Source organism: Cynocephalus volans, chromosome 9 (assembly GCF_027409185.1).
Source record: "Cynocephalus volans isolate mCynVol1 chromosome 9, mCynVol1.pri, whole genome shotgun sequence".
NCBI classification, from domain to species: domain Eukaryota; kingdom Metazoa; phylum Chordata; class Mammalia; order Dermoptera; family Cynocephalidae; genus Cynocephalus; species Cynocephalus volans.
The window spans coordinates 137,204,414-137,223,159 of record NC_084468.1 but is presented as its reverse complement, the minus strand read 5'-3'; the positions used below and the strand labels follow the sequence as shown (position 1 = coordinate 137,223,159).

The 18,746-nt window shown below is 39.9% G+C and overlaps 1 protein-coding gene across 1 annotated transcript; it reads right to left on the bottom strand.

Annotated features, from left to right (window-relative positions):
- Positions 1–4,177: 4,177 nt before the first annotated feature.
- NPY2R (neuropeptide Y receptor Y2) lies at positions 4,178–5,329 on the bottom strand. The gene has a single exon (XM_063108758.1). It carries the CDS (start codon positions 5,324–5,326, stop codon positions 4,178–4,180), a length of 1,149 nt encoding a protein of 382 aa, XP_062964828.1. The 5' UTR covers positions 5,327–5,329.
- Between the last annotated feature and the right edge of the window lie 13,417 nt (positions 5,330–18,746).

The window sequence follows — 18,746 nt, the reverse complement described above, 5'->3', positions numbered from 1 at the left end:
AGCTAATCCAGAATTTAGATTCTTCTGTGATTTTTAGATCATTGTTCAAGACTTGGTATAATTCTACAGGTTTCTCCCTTTTTTTCCTCCATTCCAATCAACCTGTCATAGAACAAATGGCCTTTACATATATGTTACTCCTCAGTCTACCTGTACTAACGGGTTGGTTTTAAAGAGAGTTTTTGACACAATGGCCCTGATAAGAGAGAAAGGGAAAAAAAAAAAGATACAGTCAATTTGCAACTCTAAAGAACTCAAAGAGGTATTGAGAAGGAGACGATGGAGGGCCGAGCCCGTGGCGCACTCGGGAGAGTGCAGCGCTGGGAGCGCGGCGGGATCCTATATAGGAATGGTCGGTGCACTCACTGCCTGAGTACCGGTCACGAAAAAGACAAAAAAAAAAAAAAAAAAAGAGAGAGAGAAGGAGAGGATGAAGTTGAAACTGGAAATTACACCATCTGGACAATCCTCAATATTATCTAATAGCAACGGCACCGTGTTCTCCCCTCCAGGCCTCTCCCCTGTACCTTCGGGTTTAGAAACCTAAGAACTACATTTCCCCAAACCCCTGCCAGCAAGCGAATATCACTCAAGTTCTATTCCACAAATGAGTTACACTCACATAAATTTTGGAAAGCGGAAGAGAACAAAAGGCACTGTTGAGACTGTGAGAGGGGTGGGCAGAAATGCAGGCTTGGCAGGAGGCGATAAGGTTTTAATAGACAGATCTGTGCTTTTTTCTGTGCAACATCCACTTGAGGGCTGTGGACATTAGCAGTGGCTTCCTGAAGTTTTGCACTTCCTGGTTATAAGATTTTAATTTCCTGTATTAAATGACTTTCTGCTAGAAATACCTACAGTGGCTTCTCTAGCTATCTGAGTCATGACTGATGCACTTCACAGCTCTTCCATTCTTCCCTGGTGAAAAAGTTCTAGATAATTCTGAGTGAGCCATATATGAAATCTATGTAAAGAGCCCTTCCCACTTAAGCAAATATCTACCTTTAGTGGCCTTCAAAGAACAAAACAAAAACAATATGACCCTGATAAATAAGCATCTTTACTGGACTCCTGTATAGTTAAAACCTTACTTTCCTAGAAGATATCTGTTAGAATGGGAAAAGTTTATGGTCTACAACCTTACAGAGCTATCTTCAAATCTTGGCTTTAATATTTATTCACCTCATAAACTAAGTTTCCTTCATGGATATTTATTGAGTACTAAATTGGTGCCAGGAACTGCAAGTACTTGTGATACCAAAATGGCTAAGACAGTTCCTCTACCCTGCCTTCATGATGCCTAAAATCCAGCAGCAAAGATTATAGGAAAAGAGATTTGTGTGGGATAAAAAAAATATATAGGCACAGCCAGGTTTAAACAACCCTCCAAAGTCATAAAAGGATTTTGAGTTTATCATAACATTTATGAGGTAACATCGAAGAGTTTTCATCAAAAGAGTGGTTTGACAAAATCTAAGTTTTTAAAAATAACTCTGGTTAGTGGGTAAAAGTTGTATTGGATGGGGAAACAATGAGATATAGAGAATCCAATTAGGATGTTACTACAGTACTCCATATAACAGATAATAGGGGTCTGGGGAGACAACCGTAGCTTGAACCACGGGGATGGAGAAAAGTGAACTGATTCAAGAAACATCTAGGAATTAGAACAAGATGTGAGAATTAGTCAAATACGTAGGATAAAGAGACAGAAGGGTCAAGAGTGACTCCAAAGCGTAAGGCTTTTGGGACCTGGGCATATAGTAGTGTCATGGCTGGAAAAGGAATACAGGAAGACAAAGTGGGAGTGGCGTGGCTGTGCATACAAATGGCAGGTTCTGTTTCAGACACGTGGAATTGATCTGCCAGTGAGATACCCATGTAGTATGTTATAGCAACTGATAGAGATACATACTTGAAGTTCAGTAGAAAGGTTTGGTCTAAAAAATAAAGATTCGAGTATACTCAGAATATGGATTATAATTGCAGCTGTAGGAGTGGATCTACTAACTTGGGTTCAGGTAGAGAACAGAAAGAGAGCTGGACTAACCATGGAGAATCCACCTTTATTTTCCTTTTTTAGTTGCAGCAAAGTCTTAGTGTTTTGTCTCAGACAGGAACTCTGATATAAAATTTCATACAATTTCTCAATTTTTTTAATTTGAACAATAAAATCACTACATAAAAAGATATTTTATTAATGAATTGACATAATTGGATCAAATATATGGTAACTGAATAATTAGATTATAATAATTGACTACCACAGCAGGTGATATAGTAGCATATACATTTCGTACTGTGTAAGAATTCTCCAAGGTGGGGGGAACATTGACCCCCAATTTTCTATTAGCATCTTAAGCAAAGTAAAAGATGAAAAGCTTCTTGGGCAGTTATTCTGAATCCAACAGAAAAATGAGTTATTCAATTACATGATACATTAAAGATATACATTAATTTTTGGTTGACTTCTTAATGTGTCTTCCATCTAACCTAACTTGTACTGTTTTCATCCTTTTTCAGTATTCCAAAAGTGCAGTTCACTTCAAGACCTGTCTTTTATTTCTAGCATGGAAGGAATTGAATAAGAGCCATAGTATGAATTTTAAATATGAGGGGTCTTCAAGAAGTTCATGGGAAGATTTGTTTTATTTTTCAATTTTATTTTTCCATGAACACTTTGAAGTATCCTCGTATGTTCATAAAATAAAGCTCTCCAGTTCGTAAAATTAATGTTCTAACTAAATATATTATACATGCTGAATTTATTTAAAATTTAAGGAATATATATTCACAAATTCCATCATATTTACAAATACATGAGAACAATGAAAATTCTTTAACAGCATCCAAAGTACAACTGTTTTAACATCTGAATTATTTTTCATGAACATAATAGGGTTTCAAGCATATTCTGTTGAATACTGTTGAAATAAAAATTATATTCGTAAAATAATTAAATGAAAAATACTGTAACATCTATGTTCTACTATTTATGGGTACAATTGTATTGCAAATATATTCATAAGTTACCCCCCCAAAATATAGCTAATTATTTCAAAAAGAGGATAAATAACTTAGGTAAAATTAGTTGAAATAGAACAAGATGGAGTCCATCCAATGTTTTGAGTATTTCTTACCAAATGGGTCCATTTTAATAAAATTATATTGTTTTATTATGAATGGGTCTATGGAAGATGAATTTCAACAAAAATAACACTGTAGTGTTCTGTAAACACATGTGCAAAAATTGCTTATAGATAACTATAAAATGTTACAAAATTCCACAAAACTTATTTTCTAATCTAATTTAATTTTTAATGCAAACTCAGCTGTAACATAAGAATAATAACAGAAATCATACATGTTCAAAAAGTTATAACAATTAGCAATGATTAAAAGTATTAAGTTGTATGCTTACTTGTTATCTAAATAGTATCTATATAGAACAGGAATAACTTGAAATGAAAAATCAAATAATGGTTTACATTTCTTGTAATTCCAAGGATTTCAGCCTTTGACTCTGAGTTGAAGAAACTCTCACCAAAAATGCATTTTGTTTTAAGAACAATTGTCTCACTGAGTGTTAAGGATTTTCCCCATCATTTGCCAAATTATTAATTATACAGCAAATTTCAGTTTATTTCCTTGAAGTCATTCAAATAGCTGGCAACCTTTACCTTCAGTGTTCTCCGATGGATTTCCGTTTGGATTTCATCCAAAACACAATAAAGTAGAGCCTGTGGCTCCCTGGAGAAATTCGTGTTCAGTCCTGTTCATCAGATGAGGAGGGAGCTGTGAATTACTTGGCATCCACAGTCCAGATCCTGATGTGATTTATTTATCCACTGCCTTTCAGCAATGCTGGTAATGTCAATTCCTTGTTCGGGTTTCCTTCACCTTGGCAGTCAGAAGTATTTCTCTCTGCTTTTACTCATAATTCAACCTACCATCCAAGCAACTGTAAGCCAACCACTTTGTTGCCCTACCTCTGAATACAAGTACTTTCATCTAGACACGGCCAGCCAGGTTTCCAGGAATTACACTGCAGATGCTTCCATTTAGAGGCTCTTTTTCCTCCTTAAAATGTGAAATCAGGATGTACCTGTGAGCCCTCATCAGCCAGACTGATAGGTCTGGTCAGAATTCAACCATACATTTTCACACCCTGGTTTCCTTAAACGTTTGTGGCTTCTGTGAAAGAGTCAGCGGGGCCATTGTTCTTTTTGACTTCCAGGTTCTTTTTAGCCTTGAATGTCACGGACACCTCAGAGTGAATGGCATCCAACCTCTGCTCACAGCGGAAGGCTGAGAGGAAAGCCTTTCTGTAGTTGTTGTTCATCCAGCCATAGAGAAGGGGGTTGGCAAAGGTGGAGCACATGGCGATGATGTGGAACACCGTGAAGATGAGTTTGTACTCCTTCAGGTCCAGGACCTGGCTATCAATGTCGACAGCAAGTTGGAAGGCATGGAGAGGCAGCCAGCTGACGGCAAACACCACCACCACACACACCAGCATTTGGGTGGTTTTTTGTCTTCGCTGATGGTAGTGGTCATTAGCAGCTCCAGGGCTGACATGGTTCTTCAGTTTACTCCAGATACGAGTGTAGGAAAAAGATATGATGCCCAAAGGCAAAACATACAGGATTAACAAGGAGGAAAGACTGTAGACAGTGCCATAGATGCTCTTCTCCTCACCAGGCCACTTCTCAGTACAGGCTACAATCTCAAAGTCTGGAATAATCTCAATCAGTGAATACTCCCGGAAGATGGCCAGGGGACTTGCCAGCAGGGCACTGATGCCCCAGGCCAAGCCAATAATCAGGAAGCTGATTCGCTTGGAGATCTTGCTCTCCAGGTGGTAGACAATACATCGATGCCGGTCCAGGGCAATTACGGTCAAGGTGATTGTGGACACCTGTACTGCCAGGCCCTGGGCATAGGGTACCAGGTGGCACAGGACAGGACCCATTTTCCACTCCCCCATTAAGGTGTAGGTAAGAGTGAATGGTAGGCACAGGGTGTTCACCAAAAGATCTGCCACAGCCAGATTGGCAATGAAAAAGTTAGTTACTGTGCGCATGCTCTTGAATTTGATCACCACATGGATCACCAAGGAGTTGCCAATTACTCCAAGCAAGATGATGGAGCTATAGGCCAATATGAGGACCACCTGCACCTCAATCAGCTTGGTGCTATCTATAAGCTCTGGCTCAGGGTCAGGGGCCAGCTCATCTCTAGGAGTGGTTTGCTGTGGCCCATACTGCTCCACCTTCATTTCTTCCACTGTCTGGTTCTCATCAGCCTCTGCACCTCCTGGGCCCATTTTCAGGACAGTTCTACTTGACCTGAAACCCAGCACAAGAATCTACAATGAAAAAAGACAAAACAAGTATGGAACAAGGAAACACCAAGGTGAAGCGAAGAAATATCACAAATGAACTTGTTTAATTTTGGTTTGGCCTCAAAATATCTGTCCTCTGATTCCTAAAATTGCACATAGTGTAACATTTTAAGAAAACAGGTCCTTTTGTAAGTCAATTCACAAATATGAATCAATTAAATCAGGTCCTTGAAATGTATACTGTGACGGTAAAATGTGATACCTATAGGAGAGACGCAATTCCAGTGTGAATGCTACCAAATGGATTCATTTTATTTTAAGAGAGATGAATATTATAACTTTACCAACTTTATAGCTGCTATAAATTCATTGAATTAATTTTACAGTAGATAAAGAAAGGAAAGTTTCCTTCAATATTATGACTGTCTTAAATTTATAAATATATACAGAGACAAACTTTGGGAGTATAAAATATCTAAGATAAACTGTACAGATTCTATTTCATTGCCATTTTTTCTAGTGTAGGGGTTAGTATTAAAAACAAGTAGCCTGTGTAGCACAGTTGCTTTTTTGAGTGATCTGAAATAAACTTCCTACCTAACATACAGCCTTCTAGGCTTTCTCATCTCCTTTGCTTCCACATGTAAGAGAACCCTCAGCCTGGGCTCTTACATATCTCTCCCACCCGTCTCCTGGTCATCATTTCTACCACACTGGTTTTGTTCTTCTCAGTTTCTTGCCATAATTACTCTAATAGTCTTCTAACTTATCTCCCTTTCTCTTCTGCATTCATTCATTCATTCATTCATGCATTCACTTGCTAGATATAATTGAGCATCTACTAGATGCAGGCATGGCTTTATCACTGTGGCGCTTACACTATTCAAACATAAATCTATCAAGCATTTAAAAACCTATGCCATGAACTAGGCTTTGTGCTGGGTGAAAAGGCAAAAGGATAGTAGCTCTACTCTAAGGCTCTTATACTTCACAGAACAGAACCTATGGTCATGTTAAAATGTTTTTTCTGAAACTCAGATGTAATCCTATTATTTTCCCCAGTGTCTCCAGATTCCTTAAAACAACATAATACATTGTTTTCAAATATAAGTTTCCGGGGCCGAGCCCGTGGTGCACTCGGGAGAGTGAGGCGCTGGGAGTGCAGCGTCGCCCTGCCACGGGTTCGGATCCTATATAGGAATGGCTGGTGCACTCACTGGCTGAGTACCAGTCACGAAAAAGACAAAAAAAAAAAATATATATATATATATATATATATATATATATATAAGTTTCCTTTTTTCAGTCTATAAAAGCATCTAAAGCCCAATCATAGAGGCAGCATATAGTGAATATATTCATAATCATAAAAGGCTGCTGCTATTCATTTCTGAATTTCAGAACCTCTTTTAAATGAATTTGCTAAAAAATGGCAATGGCATCTACCTCCACAAGTAGGTGAGTCACATTTATTCAGCCCACAGACAATGCCTGCCTGGGCTGTGTGCACCAGCTCCATTCCTCACCTACCCCTGCTCTGTTCTGCTCCAGACCACAGGAGGGCTAACTCCTGCAGACTACATTTTCAGGCTCCCAAGTCAAGGGAATTGTGGCTGGGTTTGGTCAATGGAAGGTGCTGGCAGGTAGATTGAGGACAGGAGGAAGGGAGAAGTCACTATATTCTCTCCTTCCCTTTCTGCTCTGGGCAATGCCTCAGCAGCTCCTCCACAGCTCTGGTTTCCACAGGACAGACCTACTGTGATTCTGTTTCCCGTGGATGGCTTCGATCACACCACCTCTCCCCCATGTCCCTCCAGCTGGAGGTAGTAATGACTCCCTGTTCTCGCTGATCCCTGGGTAACCTCCACATCCTGTTTGACTTCCATCACTTGTGTAACCAATTTCTGCATTAAATTCCTTCTCCTTTACATTCTTGAATAGATTGTTTTGCGTGATCTGATAATAGCACACATACATGCTTTCATTCATTTGTTCTCCCACTGAAGGGTCTGTACCCACAGGTTGGTCATACTGGCCTATAGAAGAAAATCCCAACTTCTTAGTATGACATTCAAGGCTTTTCTTGAATTTATCCCTGCACACCCCTCTGCTCATCTCTCCTGACATCCCAATACATATCTTCCGCTTCTGTTGTACTGACCTACTCCCAATGCCAGCAATACCTCACCTTTGTTCATGCCTCTCTGCCCACCCTGTTATCAACCAGGAAGCCTCTCAATTACTTCAGCAACCTGTGCTCACTTCTAATGCTGCACGTACCACGTGCCACAGTGTGATATCTCTCTGAGGACAGAAACTGGATCTTCTTCATCCATCATTAAATCCCTAGCACACTATCTAGCACATTAAAGGTACTCAATAATTTGGCAAGACAAATATAAAGCTAAAGGAAAACACAATCTTACTGAATAATTGATGTGAGCAAAATATAAAGCATAATTTCGATTCTTTCCTTTACTGAACATAACTGCCTGTACAGGATTCCTTGCTATGACAGGACATGCTTATGATTATTTTCTTCTTAATCAGATAACTGTTTCTACCAGAAAGTTGTACTAAGACCTTCTTAAGTCAATTCCTGATTGTAACATTTTGTCAGTCTGAATATACTATAAACATTTGTCTCAAGGGTTTCTCTCTCTCTCTCTCTCTCTCACTCTCCTATTCTCTCTCTTTCTCTACTCTCTCCGTCTCGCTCCCCCATTCCTCATAGGAGCCTTAGCACACAGAGGGACAGGAGAGTGTCTATGTACTCATGTATTTGCTATACTCATATATTCTACTTCCTTCTGCATTAACTTGAAATAGAATGTTCCAAGGAGCTCAGGCCTCTCTTCACATTTGCCTCCATTCCTTAGTAATTAGAGAAAATAGAAATAATCCATTCAAATCATGGAGTACACATTCGATTGTCCATATCATGTCCCTTAGACTAGAGACTGATTCTATGTAGTACAATTAGTTGATCCTGACAAGTTATTAACAGTTAACAAGACTCCAAGAGATCAGAATTTGGAGGTGGTAGCAGAATAAATTGAGAGTAAGAATGAGATTGAAGGATATTAGAAGTGTATTTGATTTATTGATTAATTTTGCCTTTTCTTTTCAGCCCTAATCTATTTCAAATTCCTTTTATTTAAAACTCCTCTGCAGGAACGGTTATTGATCTACAAGCTATTAGCATATGGAGACTCAGCTATCCTTAAGCACAACACTCGCCTTCAGCCAGGTCAAAGCGTCACCCAGAGCAAAGAGTGTCATTTTATCACAGCACTTCTGGAAAAGTGGAAGAGGAAGTTGTCACACTAAAAACTCAAAAGCACAAAAATTAAACCACAGGCAAACAAGAGAAAATCCTTCCCTTGAATTAAGGCAAAAGGAGAAATTAACATTTTTCAAGATATTTAAGGAGAACTATGAGTGGTACTGTTTTCTTGAACAAGTGAATCTTTAGAAATATTTTCATAGAAATACAGAGTTTCAGATTTTCTTTTCCCGAGATTTAAAGAACCTCATAATCTGAGTCAGACGACCAGTTCATGCTTTGAGTACATATTTAAATCCGTGGGGCTTTTTGCAATGGTACTTTTGGCAACAGTGTTGTCACAGGTTGGCTTTAGGAAAGCTTGACATCAAGCATGCCATCTTCCAGGAATTTCTTCCCAGAGAAAAATCCAAGAAATCATGCCACACTCCTTAAACTTGCCTGTACTTTTACTTGTGGGGTGAGGTGGTGGAGGGGTGAAGGCTACATCCCAAGACATGAGTGTTTGCCTAAGAAGTAGGAAGTTGAAAATATTTACCAAAGGGTCTGGGAATGTCTCCTCCTTGCATTGGAGCTTCCGGCCTTTCTTTGAGAACAGCATTGTCAATTTCATATCACTGAGTTTTAAATGAGGTGTCCCTACTGCAAAAAGTCGTAAAGTTTTAAGTTTTGCCACTGTCCCGTCCACCATATGCTCTCACCAGTGGGTGAAGCCTTCTGGAGGAAAATGAGTGAATGCTTAAAGAAATGTGTCTCTTCTTGAACAGCTTTGGAGACTCCAGCACGACCTTATACCTTAGACAGGTGTTTGTTTTTTAAAGAAGAGGCAGGATCAGTAACAACTTCCTATGCTGGACAGATAATGACCTATCTCTAAGAAGGGTCAAGGGAACAGTCCAACCAGTAGAAAAGGAAAAACCTAGAGAATGTAGAAAATGCGGATGGAATCACACACTCCCAGCCCAACCCCCACCTTCCACCTAAGCGAGGGGGCAGCCCATACACTCATGAGGATCTCTTCCATGCCCTCTGCGCCCCTTTCGGGATATCCTTGTCCCCAGAAGGTGAATCGGAGTTCAGAATTACACTTACGGGCCGGCCCTCGCGTTTCTGCTGAGACGTGGAGGCGAGGCGTGTGCAGCCGGTCAGTCCGATGGTCATGTAGCCCTCCGACCCAGGCAGCGCGCTGCAATGTCCCCAAAGGCAAGTCCAGTTCTACCCGCTCCGACCGTGCGGGGGCAGCCAGCGCGGGCGAGCGGCTGGGAGGCTGGCGCTGGGAGGCTGTGCCGCCGACCTCCGCGGCCAAGCGCGCCTGGGCCCCGCGCCGCGCCGCCGAACCGCCCGGGTGGGCGGGTGACAATGGGAGGGTCGGAGGTGGGGGCGCTGAGCGGGGGACAGCCCCCTCCCTTGGAGAAAGGAAACAGGTGCGACGCGCCGGCAGGGGAGGGACCTGGATGGGAGGCTTGCGTGGCGAGAGAGCAGGGGACAGCGTCCACGGTCTCTCCGTTGCCTCCCGGGCTTCACGCGCGGCCGGACCCTACCCAGCGCGGCGCCCCCTCGCGGGTCCCCGCCACCACCTGCAGCTGCTACTCCCACCTCCCGTGCGACCCCCAAGTTTGATACTCTGGGGGGTTGCCCCGCCCCTTCCTCTTTTCCCTTCCACCAACCCCTCTTTTTGCTCTCGGCTCCCCAGTTCCGCGAGAGATGGCCCGGCCAGGACGGACTCTCTAAAGTCGAGCGCGGGTCACCAAATCCACCCGGGAAAGGCGAGGGCAAAAGGCGGGGCGGACAGACTCAGCTGCGGGCGGGGGCCGCGGTCTCCGACACCTGCGCCGCGGGCGAGTGCAGACCTGGCAGGCGAGAGGCATGCGGGACAGGCAGAACCTCCGCCCCTTGCAGGGCTGAGAAAACCCCCCACCTCCAGCTGGGAGTCGCTTCCTTCTTTCGCGTGTGGGAGCAGAGGTGGGGAGCGGGACCCGCGCAGCACCACGGAAAGGCGGCGCACAATTGCACCGACGACAAATCCCCCGGTGCACCCTCTGCCCGGGCTGGAGCGCAGGGCGCTGCTGCTCCTCGAACTAGCCAGTCTCTGAGCTACAAGAGGAAGGTGAAGCGAGTTCAGATCCTTGTGGCCCGTGGTCAGTAACTCCCTTAACAGGTGGCTGCGAACAGTTTATAAGTTGGGTAGTGCAAGTCGAATTTGAAAGCCGGCAGCCTATGGTAAAAGCTACATTAATAAGGAGAGGGGAGGAAAGCAACGGGTTACAAATAAAACACAATCTCGCTTTCTCCATTTAGCTGACGTCCAGATCCTTGACTCTGAACGTGACCCAAGCCACTCTTGCCGGGATGAGCGTGTGCCTCTGAGATACTCTCACCTGTCTCCTCGTGAAGAAGCCCTCTGCTAATGCCTTGAGCCTGCTGGGCTGAGATCTTGGGTAGGATAGGAGCAAACCAGGATAGTGGAGTCTGTCATAAAGCTTCTGAATCTGTTCCCTAGTGATTCCTCCCAGAGACTATTCAAAACCATTCCTTCTAGAAGTTTACAGCCAGTCTCTTACTTACTCATTTTTAGAAGGGGCAGCAGAGCATACCAGGTTAGGAAAACAAAAGCCTGAACTTGGAAACCCGTCTTCCCTTAATCATTTTGTGCTGGGACTTTGCATAAATTTCTATCTATCTATCTGTCTGTCTGTCTGTCTGTCTATCTATCCACCTACCTGCCTACCTACCTACCTACCATCTATCTATCTATTTATTTTCATTTATGAAATGAGGATGGATGGTCACACTGGTTCGTTTGGAATTTCTCCAAAATATGCAAAAAGATTACTACACGTAGATTAGGTTTCTCTACTCAAAAATAAAAGGTATGTTTAGCTGTTAGAAAGATTATCTTCAGAATATTAAAGACCACCCTCAAGATGATTGGGTTTTCAATTTTTTGAGGGCTTCCCTACACCCTAGTAGTATTGCATTTGTATGGCATCTTTGCACAGTGTAATCTGAAATTAATACTCAGTTAATGTAGAATTATGCCCACAGGAACATAGGAATTATTTATAAAACCAAGCAACTTGGAAAAGTTTGAAGAGAAGTGGTATTAATTCTTTTTTAAAAGTTTGATAGAATTCATCTGTAAAGCCATCCAGTCCTGGGCTTTTGTTTGTTTGAACATTGCTGATTACTGCTTCAATCTCATTGCTTGATATCAGTTTATTCAGGTTTTCTGTTTCTTCTTGGTTCAGTCTTGGTAGTTTGTATGTGTCCAGAAATTTATCCATTTCCTCCAGGTTTTCATATTTGTTGGCATACAGTTGTTTGTAATAATCTCTAATGATTCTTCATATTTCTGTGGTATCAGTGGTAATGTCTCCCTTTTCATTTCTGATTTTTGTTATTTGGGTCTTCCCTCTTTTTTTTTTTTTTTTTTTTTTAATCTAGCTAATGGTTTGTCTATTTTATTTATCTTCTCAAAAAAACAACTTTTTGTTTCATTGTTTCATTTTGGGGGTCTCTATTTCATTTAGTTCTGCCTGATCTTAATTATTTCTTTCCATCTGCTACTTTTAGTATTGCATTGTTGTTGTTTCTCTAGCTCTTTGAGGCATAGTGTTAGGTCATTTATTTGAAGTCTTTCCATTATTTTGATGTAAGTGTTTATTGCAATAAACTTCCCTCTTAGTACTGCTTTTGCAGTGTCCCACAGGTTTTGGTATGATGTATCTTTATTTTCATTCGTTTCAAGAAATTTTTTGAGTTCCTACTTAATTTCTTCTTGCACCCATACGTCATTCAGGAGTCTGTTATTTAGTTTCCATGCACTTGAGTAGTTTCCAGAATTTTGCAGGTTACTGATTTCCAATTTTAATCCATTGTGGTCTGAAAAGATACTTGGAATGATTTCAATTTTTTAAAAATTTGCTGAGACTTGATTCATGACCTAACATGTGGTCAATCCTGGAGAATGTTCCATGTGCTGATAAGAAGAATGTGTATGAATGTGTCAGATGAAATGTTCTGTGGATGTCTGCCAGGTCCAGCTGGTCTAAGGTGTAGTTTAAATCCTGTGTTTCTTTATTGATTTGTTGCCTGGAAGATCTGTCCAATGCTGAGAGAAGGGTGTTCAGATCACCCACTATTATCATTTTAGGCTCTATCTCTTTTTTTTCAGGTCTAAGAGTGTTTGCTTTACATATGTGGGTGCTCCAGTGTTGGGTACATACATATTTATGATTGTTATGTCTTCTAATTGAATAGATCCCTTTATCATTATATAATGGCCTTCTTTGTCTCTTTATGGTTTTTGGTTTGAATTCTATTTTATCTGATATAAGAATAGCTACTCCTGCTCCCTTTTGGTTTCCATTTGCATGGTATATGTTTTTCCATCCTTTCACTGTTACTCCATAAACTCATTCTATGAGGCCAGCATCACCCTGATACCAAAACCAGATAAAGATACAACACACAAAAAAGAAAATTACAGGCCAACATCCTTGAAGAACATAGATGCAAAAATCTCCAACAAAATATTAGCAACCGGAATACAACAACACATCAAAAAATTATACACTGTGATCAAGCAGGATTCATCGCAGGGATGCAAGATTAGTTAAACATATGGAAGTCAATAAGTGTGCTACACCACATCAATAAAACCAAGGACAAAAACCATATGCTTATCTCAATAGATGCAGAAAAACTTTCAATGAAATTTAACATCCCTTCATGATAAAGACCCTCAGCAAATAAGCTATAGAAGGAAACTATATCAACACAATAAAAGCTATTTACAACACAACAATGACAAATATCATCCTGAATGGTTCAGTTTTTCCCTTAAGAAAAAGAACAAGATAAGGATGCCCACTCTTACCACTCCTATTTAACATAGTATTGGAAGTACTAGCCAGAGCAATCAGGCAAGAGAATGAAATAAAGGACATTCAGATTGGAGAGGATGAAGTCAAACTGTCCTTGTTTGCAGATGGCATGATCTTATATGTAGAAAAACCTATAGACTCTACCAAAAAACTCTTAGAGCTGATTAACAATTTCAGTAATGTTGCAGGATACAAAATCAACACCCAAAAATCAGTAAAGTTTTTATAATCCACAACAAGCTAGCAGAAAATGAAACTAAGAAAGCAAGCCCATCTAAAATAGTCACAAAAAACCAAAAATAAAACAAAACAAAAAACCACAAAAACCTAGGAATCAATTTAACTAAGGTAAAAGATCTATGCAATGAGAACTGCAAAACCATACTGAAAGAAATTAAAGAGGACACAAAAAGATGGAAAGACATTCCATGCTCTCAGATGGGAAGAATTAACATTGTGAAAATGTCCATTCTACCCATAGCAATCTATAGATTCAATGCAATTCCCATCAAAATACCAATGACATTATTCACAGAAATAGAAAAAGCAATCCTAATATTCATATGGGACAGCAAAAGACTCCAAATAGCCAAAGAAGTCCTGAGCAATATAGATAGATAGATAGATAGATAGATAGATAGATAGATAGATAGATAGATAGATAGATAGATAGATAGATAGATAGATAAATGAATGAATAAAGCCGGAGGCATGACACTACCTGACTTCAAATTATATTAGAAAGCAACTGTAACCCAAACAACATGGTACTGGCATAAAAATAAACACTTGGATCAACAGAGCAGAATAGGAATCCCAGGAATCAACCCACATACTTACAGCCAACTGGTCTTTGACAAAGGCAACAATAACATACACTGGGGAAAAGACTGTCTCTTCAACAAATGGTGCTGGGAAAACTGGACATCCATAAGCAGTAGAATGAAACTGGATTGGTACCTCTCACCATATACCAAAATCAACTCAAAATGGATTAAAGACATAAACATAAGACTCAAAACCATAAAATTACTAAAGGAAAACAGGGGAAACACTCCAGGAAGTAGGACTGGGGAAGAACTTTATGAATGAGACCCCAAAAGCACAAGCAACAACAGAAAAAATAAACAAATGGGATTATACCAAACTAAAAAGCTCTGCACAACAAAAGAAACAATCAATAGATCAGGAAGACAACCTATGGAATGGGAGATAATATTTGCAAATGAAACATCTGACAAGTGATTAATATCCAGAATATACTCAAACAACTATACAGTAAAAAAGCAAATAATCCAATTAAAAAATGGGCATAGGAGATGAACAGACATTTTTCAAAGGATGATATACAAATGGCCAACAGGTCCATGAAAAAATGCTCAGCATCACTAGTCATCAGAGAAATGCAAATCAAAGCCACATTGAGATATCACCTCACCCCAGTTAGACTGGCCATTATTAAAAAGACCAAGAATAACAAATGCTGGTGAGGATGTGGGGAAAGGGGAACACTTTTACACTGTTGTGAGGACTGTAAATTAGCACAGCCATTATGGAAAACAGTATGGAGTTTCCTCAAACAACTACAGATAGAGCTAACATATGATCCAGCAATTCCACCGCTGGGTGTATATCCAGAGGAACGGAAATCATCATGTCGAAGGAATAGCTGCATTCCCATGTTCTTTGCAGCTCTATTTACAATAGCCAAAATATGGAACCAACCTAAGTGTTCATCAATAAATGACTAGATAAGGAAAATGTGGTATATATACACTATGGAATACGACTCAGCCATAGAAAAGAATGAAATTCTGCCATTTGCAGCAACATGAATGAGTCTGGAGAAAATTATGTTGAGTGAAATAAGCAAGACAAGGAAAGATAAATACCACATGTTCTCACTCATAACTGGGTGCTAAGATGGAAGAGAAGGGAAGGGGAGGGGAGGGGAGGGGAGGGGGAGAGAGGGAGGGGAGGGGGGAGGGCGGGGAGGGAGACCACAGCAATATGTTGAACTTTCAGAAGGAGAGAAGAAGCCAGTCCTAGAGATGGGGGTGGGGTGGGAGGGAGGGGGTTTGAGGAGTGACAGGGTCAGGTAAAGGGCATAAAGAAAAATCACAATTTGTAGTAATGAATATGCTAATAATAAAAAGTTAAAATTAAAAAAAATAAGAAGGTGGGGCTTTTCAATTACCAAGATACAAAAGTAAACAGAACTGGAAATAACCAATTCCACTTAAAATATTTCTGTAGACATTTTTTGCCTTAGGGAAATAGTCCTTGTTCACATTTGTGTTTTATGCAATAGGTTCTGTGCTTCTTAATATATTTGGTCAGTGAAGAATGAACTATGTATGTAAGTTATAACTTTAGGAGAGTAGGAGTGGCTTGAAACAACCACCACAGAAACAAATATCCAGGAAAACAGAAAAGTGTTGTCTTTCAGAGTAATTGCTTTGGAGGAGTAAACTGATTTCACTGACACTAATTGCATAAAACATTTTTGTCTCCTATAGAATTTCCTTTCAAAAGTATCTTGGCAGCCATATATGAATATTGTCTCACTCCCTTACAGACAGGTATGTAGTTCCACAAACATCTGGCCAGCAACCCCAGTAAGAGTAAGTGACTTCTTTGACTAATGTCTTTGAATAAAGTACAGAATTGGATGAGAAACTGATCCATTGAAATTAGAGTCAGTTTACTGTGTGTCATATTATTAAGGATAGTTTTGACAGTTAACACATGACACTTTTGTACATTACAGTCTAATTAATATCCTTTAATGTGTATAGCTGTGTACTGTAGTAACAAAGAACCACTCTGATGAATGTCCATAATCCCTATCATTGACACTGACAGTTTGTGGAAATAGTGATGAAATACCGCTTAATCCAAATTGAGATAGGACAGGATTATTGGTACCTGATCTCCCTTGTATCAAATCATTTAGTTCCTCAGGCAATTCCATATCTAAGCAGAATGCCTGCTGACTGCTCTTCACATAGGGAGCAGACTCAGACTCAGATGCCTACATGGCTAGGTCCAGTGACATAAATGTACCAGCAGGCTAAGCTGTAGGAGAAGGTAGGGCACGGTGGGAACTATAACACTTCCAAAAGCACAAAAGCACATGCCTTAGCTGAAGGGCGGAGTGGGGCACTGCTTCTCAGACTCCACTAAGCTGCCCTACAAAAATCTAGATACAGTATTCTCAAATCTGATTTCTTAGGAAAAGGAAAATTTATATTCTTAAGTCTTCTGAATTTTAAATAAAATAAGTTAATTTTTAAAAAGTCAAAACCTTGGGCCGAGCCTGTGGCACCCTCGGGAGAGTGGGGCGCTGGGAGCAGGGCGACGCTCCCACCGCGGGTTCGGATCCTATATAGGAATGGTCGGTGCACTCACTGGCTGAGTACGGGTCACGAAAAAGACAAAAAAATAAAATAAATAAAAAATAAATAAATAATAAAAAAAATAAAAAGTCAAAACCTGGTAGGTAGCCCAAATAAACAGTAGGTAGGTTGGTAGGTAGATAATAGATAGATAGATGTATTGTAGTCTCTGATATTAGTATTTGATGTTTGACACATCTCCTATAATATCTAAAACATGGTTCTGCTACTATTTCCTCTACCGCATTGACCATTCCTCGATGCACAAAAATATAAAAGGAATACAGCCAAAGATTAACTGCCAAATATGTAATTTCATTTCCCACTTCTGGTTGAATAGATGTTCTCAGTAAGACTCTGCAGTAAAGGACCTGTTGAATAGCTGAACAATTAAGGTACTTAAGATAGTTACGATGAAGAAATTTCAGAAAAGCTTTTCATTAGAGAAGAAAAAGTTCAATTAAATTAGTACTGAGGACCATTTATAATGCATATTTATTAGAGAAAGTGAATCATGATATGGATTTCCTCCAGTCTAAATTCATTTTGAGAACAAAAAAGATTCCCTCAAGGTGTAAATAATTTCACTGTTATTTTATTATAAAAGTAATTTATAACCATTGTAAAAAGTTAGAGAAAATGAAAAAGAGCAAAGAAAGAAGATACTTTATCTAAAACAATGCTGCACAATAGAACTTTCTGCATCAATGGAAATGTTCTGTATCTGTGCTGTGCAGTAAAGTAGCCACTAGACACACATGGCTATTGAGCACTTCGAAGGTGGCCAGTGCAACTGAGAGACTGAATTTTAAATTTTATTTAAAACTGTGGTAAATAATCCTGTATATATTTGCAGTACCCTTGTCCAGTTATTTCTTTCATATAAATTCCAGCTGGGAGTGAGAGCGAGGCACTTTTAAATTTTTCCTTAAGACAGGTGCAGATTACATACACCTTAACCACAAAGGTTAAACTGAGTAAAGGGAAAGCCAAGAAGCTGCTTCAGTGACAAAGTAAACACTTCAGCCAGTGTGGAGTTCGGACTGTCGTAAAGCTCACAGAGTGTTCAGTATAAAATTTCAGTGGCCCCAAGAAGGAATGATTGAAGTGGTGACTTTTTGGCTGTAGGGAAACTAAAATGAAAAAAAGCACAAGAGAACGAATTTATTTGCACTTCTGGGGTAAGTCCTCGTGGTTTCACTCTACCATACAGCTAGTTTTTTTCTCACCTTCATGTCAGGGTTTCTTCAGAGATTACTGAATAACCTTCAAGCCATACCAATCTGACTTAAATCACAGACAGAAGAAAATAGTGTAGTGCAGCTGGAACGTGGATGCTGATTCCAGAAGGAGAAAAGAAGTAAATCCCATAAATCAGGACACCAGCAGAAAGGCAGAATCTGAAGAAGGATAGAAGAGTGTAGGACCAAGAGAGAGAGGGCAGCAGGCTCAAGTAGAAGCATTCTCTAAACTCCAGGAAGGTAAGAAAAACTCAAAGAAGCAAAGAAGATCATGTACTTAACTTCTTAGGCTGAACAAACAAAGCCTAACAAGTCCCTATTTAGGAAATATTAATAAACTAGTTGAACACTGAATTATAACATTTAGTATACTTGAAACTGATTCTGTCTTTAAGTGTTCAATAAATCTAGTGATTATTTATTCTTAAGCTTGTGAAGTGCTTCTTAAAGAAATTCTTTTTAAAGTTTCAGTCACACTTCCTTGTAGCAAAATTTATGGAACCTAGGTATCCTAAAAGCCATTTGGTTATACTATAGATTCTCAATATGTTATAGGCATATTTCTAATTGGATCTGTGCCTACCTTTCCTT